Source organism: Brassica oleracea, chromosome C7, assembly GCF_000695525.1.
Source record: "Brassica oleracea var. oleracea cultivar TO1000 chromosome C7, BOL, whole genome shotgun sequence".
Classification (NCBI taxonomy): domain Eukaryota; kingdom Viridiplantae; phylum Streptophyta; class Magnoliopsida; order Brassicales; family Brassicaceae; genus Brassica; species Brassica oleracea.
Genome location: NC_027754.1, coordinates 31,063,494 through 31,073,738, shown reverse-complemented (window position 1 = coordinate 31,073,738; position 10,245 = coordinate 31,063,494). Strand labels below are relative to the sequence as shown.

The window sequence follows — 10,245 nt, the reverse complement described above, 5'->3', positions numbered from 1 at the left end:
TGGTGTACAAAAGAGTGAGATGAGTGATGGTATTTATAGTGAACAACAATACATAAAATAACAAAGATAGTGCTTAATTTGGTAAATGAGTGGGTGATCATAGTGTTTGATGAGTAGATGATCATAGTGCTTGAGTTGGTAAAGGAGTGGATGATCATATTGCTTGAGTTTGGTAAAGAAGTGGATGATCATTTCAATGCTTAATTTATAACACTTTCCTATATAAACACCATATTTTTCCCACGGATATACTTGCTCCTCAAAACCTACTAAGCAAAACCAATGAACTTGCATATGAGAGAAAGAAACTTCATGTTCTTGCACTTTTTTTTTGTTGGTTGTAAACATGTTAAAATCGTATTATCATTTTCAAGCTTTTTTGAGAAACTATAGAAAAATAAGAGTAGCGGAATAACAGAAATACAAACTACAACAACAAAATACAAACTATGAAAATTAGACAAAGACATCTACGGTTTGAAACAAGCGCCCCGGCCCGCACTTGGAATGCTCAGTTTGCATCATATCTACCTCTACTCGGCTTTGACTCAAGAAAATGCGACATGTCTCTGTTCGTATATCATGACGGCAGAAGATAGCATATCTTCTTCTTTATGTGAATGATATTGTTCTAATATGATCTTCTCCAGAATTGATTGTATGAATCATCTCTCAACTCAAACGAGAATTTCCAATAACATATTTGGGACGCCTCACTATTTTCTTGGAATAAAGGTTTAGTATAACAACTCGGGGTTCTGCTATCTTAGAGACAATATGTGACGGAAATTATTGCAAGAGTTTCCACTTTCAAAGTTTCAATATCCGACTAAATATAGAAGTCTGGCCGTAGCTTTCCAATACCTCACTTTCACTCGTCCGGACATCGTCTACGCCATCTAACAAATCTGTTTGTTCATGCACGACCCCCACGAACATCACATGAGTGCACTTCGTCACATCATCGGATACATTGAAGGAACAAACTCACATGGTCTGCAAATTTTCAAATCAAAATTCACGACACCACGGCATACTCCGATGCAGATTGGACAAGGTGCACCGATACACGACGGTCTACATCCGGCTATGCTGTTTACCTCAGTGACAATCTGATCTCATGGTCATCAAAGCGTCAACAAACAATATCGAGGTCCAGTGCATAAGCAAAATACTAGGGAATAGCAAATGAAGTTGCAGAGACTTGCTTCTTGTGTAACCTATTGCTTGAGCTACACTGTACTCTAAGTACATCAACGTTGGTGTACTTAGACAATATAAGCTCGGTGTATTTATCTACAAATCCAGTGAAGCATCAACATACCAAGCATATTGAATTTGATCTACACTTCGTTAGGGAAAAAGTGGCAATGGAGCAAGTCAAGAATCTTCATGTTCCCTCATCTCTATAATATGCTGATATATTTCCTAAAGGATTTCCAACGTCACTGTTTACAGACTTTAGATCCATCTTGGTCGTCTGCTGCACCGACGATCACACTGCAAAAGGGTACAAGAATATGCGAATGTCCTTGATTGATTTAGGTTATAAATGGTGACCAATGGAATGAGTGGAAATAGTAAATTTCTTATCATTTCTTACAATTTATATCATTTACAAGAAATTTTTGTTACCTATGATTCTTTTACATTCTTTAACATTTAAGGAATAATAAACTATAATTATTCTTATAAAATTAGGAGAGGAATAACTTTTTTTTTTAATTTTATTCTTCTTCGTTCATTTCTTTCTACTCTTTGTATTTTTTTTAATGGTTACTAATCAGAGCTTTAGTTTTCTCGTATATATTTCTGTTGCGTTTATTCTCTGTACTTTTAGGAATCTCTAAACTGTACATTATATAAAAGGTATATATTTCTGTTGCATTTATTCTCTCTACTTTTAGGAATCTCTCAACTGTACATTATATAAAAGCTTCCTATGTACATTGTAAATCAAGTGAGAATACAGAATCTTTCACCAACAACCGCGAGGCAGCCTCATCCTCCTCTACTCAATACTCGAAGCTCACGAGCACCTGATTGCTTTATGTTTTATAAAGAAATAATAAACATCTTTTTGTTTTGTTTTACAAAGAATGAATGAAAGAACAAAAAAAAGGATACAAAAGCTATAGTTTTGTAGGAAGGGAAGGAGATAGAGTTTTCTCATCATCTCTGGCTGTCATGGCGTTACTTTGACAGCCTCCAAAAGAAAACATAAACATATCTGCCGGGAAACAAAACAAAAAAATGGGAAACCTCTCTGCTTTTTTCATCAAAAATCCCAGATTCTCTCATCCGATGGAGAAATTATGTATAGAAATTAATAATCACGTATTGTTGCAATCTACCAGCCTTCACCACTGGTTTTGCTTCTTGGAACCAATCAAGAACTCTGCAAGACTACTTCTTCTTGCTGTATCTGGAAAAAAAAAACATTGGTGACTCCTTCAACGAGATGTTTTTATCATCATTCATCAAAACTCTCTCTCAGTTCGGTTGCTGCATCTATAAAAAGAACGTCATAACAAATATCAAATCATGTCGAAAGTAAAAACCCATATCTTGAATCACTGCAAAAGTTATGATGTTTCACCTGTGAAAACAAGTATTCGTCCAACATGGAGATAGAGCAAGGCAAGGAGCTGCTGTTAGAACCAAACCTTGCCTGGTTCGCAGTGTTGTTGTAAACAGAAGATCCAGGTGGCGGTGCTTCGAAGAATCCATTCATATGGTACTCTCTCTGGTTCATTGGAAAGTTAAAAACCGGAGGAGGATGGGGAAGAGGAAGAGGCAACGTTTGGTGATGATTCAGATCGTTCTGCAGACTGGGAATGTATGGGATAACGCTGTTTTCAGTGAACTGCTGCTGCGTGATTGTTTGTGGTTTCAAATGTCCGTTGGTTAAATCATCAAGAAAGCTTGTATCTTGACCCGAGATCGTAATCTCTGGAGACTTCCCTGTTCCAAAGTATCCTGGGTAGCTCCCAAATGAAGAACTCGCTGAGCACTCAACTTCCCTTTAGAGTGTACACAATTATTATTTGTTTGGTTAAGATATGATTCAGATTTAGAAAGAAATAAGTGTGAGAGTTTTTTCACTAACCTCTGTGGGATTGAATTGTGTTCCTCAGTAACAATGTTGGTTGTGTTGGTATTAAGAATCCATGGCATAGATTGAAGCTGTTGTTCTAACGGTATCTGAATCCCATCTTGCAACTGAAAGTTTAATAAGTCAGAGATTTGAGATTCAGATTGTTCTGAATGAGAAATCAAAGAAGAAATCATTCTGAGTAAATTACCAAGCTGGTTGACCAATCTTTAACAAAGTTTGCGTTTTCGATTTGCATTGCGTGTTGCTGCTGTCCAAAATGTTCCTATCAACAACAACAAGAAAAGTTTAATTGAGTTTTCCTTTTTATTTAATAAAGTGAAGTTGAAAAGGTTTTAAAAACAAAGGATTACTTTATGCGCACGCAACTGATCAAGGGATTGCCTGATCGAGATTTCGAGCTGTCCCAAGTCTTCAACGTTGTTTATCTTATCGGGTTCTGTCCAATAACTACAAAACATCATGATACAAACAAGTATGAAAACAATGTAACAACATCAAGAAAAACATCAACTTCAGAAAGATCTTCTTACCGTAATCTTCCATGTATTTCAGAAATTCGATCTTGCAGAATCCTTGCTCGAGCACTCAAGTCCTGAAACAATTGCGGTTTTAGAAAAATTCTAGGCTTTGGCAAATCTCATAAACGGTAGAAAAGGAGAAAAAAAAATAGAGTCTTATAATGAATACCTCTGTTGTTGGATTACTGGAACCATAGAAGGAAAAAGAAGCAAACAAGACAAAAAGAGAAGAAAGTTAAAATTCATGTCGGAGATAATGAAGCTAATGATTTTGTTAATGAAATGTTTTCGTTTCTCCTACTCACCTAGAGAATATAAAATCTCGTATATTTACATGGTGATCCAACTTTTGGAAAGTTTTCTTCAAGACCTGAGCTTTCAAAAGACAAAACAATTTGAATCAGGGACCAAACAAACAACAAGCTTCTCAAGGATCAGAATCAAAGCTAAAATAAAATAAAAAAAGATTTAAAGAGTTTTGTTTTGATTGTGTGAAACAACTTACTTCAAGACCCTCGATCTTCCTGTATTCAAAACCAAACAAGAACAAACAAGTGAACAAAGCGGGAAGAAACATATGGATAAGAATCTCAAAAAGAATCAGCCAAACCTTTTTGCTCTTTCCTCCGGTGTTACTTGAGAAAACTTTGCAATCACCTTTTCAATGCTACTGAAACAATAATAATAAAAAAAAAAAACCCACAGAAAATCAGACCACAAAACACAAACCCAACAGAGACATGGAGGAAACAAATACACAGAGAGAACAATCAGTTACCTTCGTTGAGCGCAACATAAGGAAGGTTTACCAGTAGGAGAGAACATAAGAAGAACAAGATCAATGTCGCAAAGAACAGAAAGCTCGCTCGCCTTTTTCAAGATCCCATTTTTCCTTTTAGCAAACGTAGCTTGGCGCCCTGCTGTGTTCTCTAACTTCTTTATCTTCAGTTTCACCCTTCCCATCCTGTTCCACCAAACAAAACACACACACACACACATTCAACGAATCATCCAATTCTCCTTTCTCCTCAATTCAACACAACAATCACAAAACTTTGAAATTTCAAAATAAAAATGCGACCTTTACAAACGTTTTTGAAAACCCTAATCGTGAATCTATTGGGTGAGGAAAAAGGAAAGGGGAAACTTACCTAAAGAAGCAAATTTAAACGCCAAGCGGATACTAACCATGAGGGGAGATATTAAAAGGGAGCTCTTTAGAGAAGAAGAAGAAGAAGAAGAAAAAGAAACGAAGAATGAAAAAGCAGAGGTAGAAAGAGAGACAGAGAAGAAGACGAATGCGGTTTACATGAGACTCCGTAAATTACGCTCTTCTGATAGAGCTCCTTGAGAATAGGGATCCCATTGGACAAAGAAGAGGGACGAACAACAGATTAATCAATTTTTTAAAAAAACAAAAACAAATCTCCATTACCATTTTTACCCTTAGGCCATCGTTTATCAAGAAGAAAGATAAATGTTTTTTTCCTTTACAAAGAGACGACGGCGTTTTGATGTTATCTAGCTATTATTACCATTTTACCCTTTATCCATCGTTTATTATCTACTAAAAGCTTCAAGAAGGAATAAGTTGACGCCGTTCGAAATGTTATCTAATTGTTATTACCATTTTACCCTTACTCCGTCGTTTATCCACTCAGCTTGAACTGCCAAAAAAAAAAAAAGCTGATGATGTTTGCACGGTGCTGTCTTCTCCCGCCGCCGTTTATCTCCGCCGTGAGAACCCGATGTTTCGCCAGCGAAACTTCCGACACCGGCCTTCTCTTCCGAGAAAAGCTCATCTACCTCCAGGACCTCAACGTCGACCCTCACAAAGCCCTCCGAGTAAACCCCTCTCTCCGCGCCGCTCCCATCTCCTCCGTCGTCTCCGTCGAAACCCTCCTCTCCTCAATCGGTCTCTCGAGACCCGCCGTCGGTCGGATCCTCGACATGTTCCCCGATCTGCTAACCTCAGACCCCGAATCCGACATCTTACCGGTGCTTCGCTTCTTATCCGACGAGATCTACCTTTCCGACGAAGACATCCCGAAGTCGATAACCCGCTGCCCTCGACTCCTCATCTCCTCCGTCGACTTCCAGCTCCGTCCTGCGTTAGCCTTCCTCAAAACCCTAGGATTCGTGGGGCGCGACACGGTCACGTCGCGGAACACTGTGCTGCTGGTTTCGAGCGTGGAGCGAACTCTAATCCCCAAAATCGAGTTCCTTGAGGAAGGGCTAGGGTTTACGAGGGATGAGGTGGCGAAGATGGTGGTGAGGTCTCCGGCGCTGTTGACGTACAGCGTGGAGAACAATTTGGCTCCGAAAGTCGAGTTCTTTATGGAGGAGATGCGTGGAGATGTCAAGGAGCTGAAGAGGTTTCCTCAGTACTTTTCTTTTAGCTTGGAGAGGAAGATTAAGCCGAGGCATAGGTTGCTTAAGGAGCACGGGATCTTGATGCCCTTGTCGGAGATGTTGAAGGTTAGTGATGGACAGTTTAACCTTTGGCTTGTGGAACTTCGTCTTAGGTCTGTTGAAAGGAGATTGTAAAAGGTTTCGTCTTTTTGTGTGTATTGAGCTTGTTTTGTGTTCTCTTTTGCTGAGAATTTGCACTTTGAGACACTTCAGTTGAGCTTGAATAGAGTTAGGTAAATGTTTTGTAAGATCATGGAAGTATGTATTTGAGGATTCAAAGTTATGAGGAAAGTTTCGTTTAATTGCAAAAGTTTTGCCTTTTGAAACATATCAAACACTTCACTTGAGCTTGTATAGAGTTTTTGTTGCGAAGATTAGATTGGGGAAATGTTTTGTTAGATCATTAAGTTTCGTTGAAGTTGTATACGGTTGTCGGAATTTGATATGTGAACTTCCTAATTTATGAAGTAAAGTTGCTTAACTTGAGCTTCTGTTACATACTTCTGTTTCAAAAGATTAGGCTTGGGGGTGTTCTGTTAGGTCATGTAGTGTGTAACTAAGAACACAGATAATAAGAGTTGGTTTGAATGTGTGTGCTTTCAGGATGTCTTAAAATTAATTTGCGCACCAAGTTTATGAGAAAGTTTGCTTCGCATGAGCTTGTACATGATTTTGCATCAGAGATTAGATTGAAAAAAAAAATACAAATTGAAAGTCAATCTCTACGAGAAACAAAAGAGAACCTAAGAAATAAATTAAAAGTTCGTAGAAATCAATAGAGTCGTCATCAAGCTCTATTTTATACCACTCTTCTTTGACCTTAAAGAGGCAGCTCGTATCTGCATTGAGGACACGTGGAGTTAATCGAAAACCAGTTCTTTACACACTTGAAGTGATACTTGTGCTTATATAGGTAATCAATGATGAGACTGGTACGATTCTTGGTGTTGACGTCTGCACATTACTCTTCAATCTCGACGCTGGTGCGGTCCTTGGTGTCGGTTTCTGTACATTCCTCGTTTGTCCTGACGCTGGTGCGGTCCTTGGTGTCGATGTCTGTACATTCCTTGTCTGTATGGAGGCTGTTGCTGTCCTTGGTGTCGACGTTTGCATATCACCAGCCAATCTTGACGCTGGAACGGTCCTTTGTGTCAACGTCTGCACATCACTAGCCAATCTCGACACTGGTGCGGTCCTTGGTGTCGACGTCAGCACACCACTAGCCAATCTCAACGCTGGTGTGGTCCTTAATGTCGACGTCTGCACATTCCTATTCAATCTCGAAGCTGGTGCGGTTATTGGTGTCGACGTCTGCACATTCGTGGTTAATCTCGACACTGGTGCGGTCCTTGGTGTCGACGTCTGCACATTGCTCGTTAGTGTTGAAGCTGGTACGGTCCTTGGTGTTGACGTCTGTCACATTCATAGTCAATCTTGAGGCATGTACGGTTCTTGGCGTCAACGTCTGCACATTACTAGTCAATCTCGACACTGTTGCGGTCCTTTATGTCGACGACTGCACATTCCTAGGCAATCTGGAAGCTGTGTGGGCCTTGGTGTTGACAAGGACGTCTCTATATTCCTCTTTAAGGAGGTTAGTAAACTATGAAGCACGGGCACGGCGGTTTGGTTGATGTACCCGTACCGGAAACACCATAGAAATGGCACGGGGACACTTTGGGGACGGGGTAGTCGATTTATGGAATGTTTTGAAATGAATTCTCTTCGAAATTATTGTATCTAGGCCTGAGCATTCGGGTCCTAATCGGGTTTCGGTTTTGTCTAATCGGGTCTCGGTTTTTTGGGTTTATCAAAATCAGCTTCATTCGGGTTATATGAAAGTTTGGTTTGGGACCGGTTCCGGTTCTATCGGTTCGGGTCGGAGTTAGTAAATCTTCAAAGAACCAGTAGAACTCGATGTACTTTCGGGTTTGGTCCCAATCGGTTCTTCGGTTTAAAAGTACATGATTTCTACCTACTTTGTAACCAAAACATAAGTTAAATCGGTTTTTAGATTTTAAAATACATGATTTGTATCTATTTTGTAACCAAAATATAAGTAAAATTGATTCAAAAATAAGAAAGGACATCAAACGTAATCATTCAAAATCAAACGAAAGGTAGACATAGTTATTAATAGAAAGAAAACTAAATAAATGAAAGCATAAAACGCAAACCAAGTTCTCATGAAATGAAAAACATTATTCAATGAAAACAAAACCAAAATCTAAAAACTTCAATCTTCAACTGCTACCTTCAACCATCAACCTTCACATAATTGATAATTATTTTAGAAGTCAATAATCTCTTAGTGTATTTAAGATACATATTAGGAACTGTGATCATGTTTTGTACAAGTTTTTTTTTTAAATTTTGAATGTTTCGGGTTCTAACGGATATCCATTTAGGTTCGAGTTTGGTCGGATATTATCCATAACCCGAAATACCATAAAACAAGATCTATTCGGTATTTATGTCGGTTTCGGATCGGGTTCGGTTTATTTTTCCAGCCCTAATTGTATCTTAAGCTAAATCAATTACTTTTTTCCAAAAAATAAATGGAAGTAAAATTTTGACTTATAATCTTGTTTCTAAGCTTATGATCATCATTATTTAAAATAATATATTGAAGTAATTTTTATGTTAAAAGTTTGGTGTAATTTTTTAAATTTTTGTCAATTATGGGTAGCTTATATATATTTTTAACATATATATACCATATCCGTATCTATAATTTTTTAATTTTGCCGATTCTGGTCCCCGTACCCTTATATGTCCCGTATCCGTCTCAGGGCAAAAATCCCTCGCTGGCTACGGCTCGATCACCGTCGATGTTGATGATGATGGCATTGTCATCGTTGTTGGGAGTCTTCTATTATAGCGTAATGACTGCGACCGTATAAATCACGCTCGTCGTACAAAGAAACGAGAATGGTAAAGCCACTTAAGATGATACTGCAACAAATCTTAAATAGCATCTTATAAGCAAAAGGAAAAAAAGGCTTCTTCAAAGATGGAGTCATAATCTTTTTTCATTTTTTTGAACAAGATGGAATCTTAATCTATGAGTTTATAGATTATTGTCTTCTTTTGAAGATATACTGAATGTATAAAAATATTATCTGTAGATTCACACAAAATTTAATATGTTTTCAATATCTCTATAATATAAATCCTACGTTAAACTTTTAAAAGTAACCACAATCCCAAATTATTCAGGCTTCGAATGGTGACGAATCGTCTTGTCCCGCACCACCGTGAATAGTAACAAAAATCTTTACATATACCTATGTATCTATATATTTTTGTTACTATTATAACCACACCGCACTTGTTCTGTAGTTGTCCCGCATGTCACCATTCGGAGTTTGAATATATGATTTATATTTTTAATATTTAATATTTGCTATAATCCAAAACTTTCCTAATAATCCAAATCATTCCTAAGTAATTCTAAAATCAACCATAGTTAATAGATGATTTTTGCTTACGATATACTAGGATAAGACCAGCACTTTGTGCATATTATAAATTTATATGAAAATTATTTAAGAAATATCGTATGGAAAATAAAATTTATATTATTGATAGAATTAATATTTTTGGACCTTGAACAATTTTTAAATTTTTTTTGTTAATTACATAATTTGTTTACTAATGAACTGATCTTATTTTTAAAAATATTTTAGGTCAAAAATTATTTATCACATAAAAACCTAATATTTAGGCCGAAGAATCTCATGCCTACTATTTGGTTACAATGAAACTATACCAATTCGGTTTTATATCATGATTTAGCAATTTAAAAGTTAATTATGGTTATGAGAAGTTTACGTTCACGTGTCAATCATTTATATCTTCAAATTTTTTTTTTTTGTCATTTTGGTTATTGCTCGATATAAATATTGATTTTTGAGTTTATTCTCATTTCTTTCTTTTATTTTGGTCTGACATTTAGAAAATATTTAAGATTCAAAATTATTAAAGAGATACATACTTAGGTTAAAATGCGGCTTGTGCATAATAAATAATAATTATATATTAAATAACTAAGAAATCAGTTACTATTATGTAATAAATTATCTTGCACATATAAATCAAATGATCACTCTTGTTTATTCACAATTATTTTAGGATAAATGAATCAAATCAATCAATCTTATCTATCGTATATGATATATAATTAAATTTAAACGA

The 10,245-nt window shown here is 36.8% G+C and overlaps 2 protein-coding genes across 5 annotated transcripts; one reads left to right on the top strand and one right to left on the bottom strand.

The window, feature by feature from the left end:
• Positions 1 to 2,002: 2,002 nt before the first annotated feature.
• Positions 2,003 to 5,036, bottom strand: LOC106302098 (MADS-box transcription factor 50). 4 transcript variants are annotated; one of them, XM_013738615.1, is made up of 12 exons: positions 4,788 to 5,036; positions 4,415 to 4,600; positions 4,247 to 4,303; positions 4,142 to 4,160; positions 3,942 to 4,006; positions 3,806 to 3,821; positions 3,649 to 3,710; positions 3,469 to 3,565; positions 3,306 to 3,380; positions 3,110 to 3,222; positions 2,600 to 3,023; positions 2,003 to 2,425 (listed from the first exon to the last, which is right to left on the bottom strand). In XM_013738615.1, the coding sequence occupies exons 2-12, from the start codon at positions 4,597 to 4,599 to the stop codon at positions 2,390 to 2,392; spliced, it is 1,149 nt and encodes a 382-aa protein (XP_013594069.1). In that variant the 5' UTR covers position 4,600; positions 4,788 to 5,036; the 3' UTR covers positions 2,003 to 2,389. The 4 variants fall into 4 exon arrangements, with proteins under 4 accessions (XP_013594069.1, XP_013594071.1, XP_013594068.1 ...); XM_013738617.1 differs by having other exon boundaries at positions 2,004 to 2,505; positions 4,247 to 4,306; positions 4,788 to 5,035; XM_013738614.1 differs by having other exon boundaries at positions 2,005 to 2,425; positions 4,247 to 4,306; positions 4,788 to 5,035.
• Positions 5,037 to 5,235: 199 nt separating this feature from the next.
• On the top strand, positions 5,236 to 6,350 carry LOC106301666. The gene has a single exon (XM_013738117.1). The coding sequence runs from the start codon at positions 5,326 to 5,328 to the stop codon at positions 6,181 to 6,183; it is 858 nt and encodes a 285-aa protein (XP_013593571.1). The 5' UTR covers positions 5,236 to 5,325; the 3' UTR covers positions 6,184 to 6,350.
• Positions 6,351 to 10,245: the final 3,895 nt, after the last annotated feature.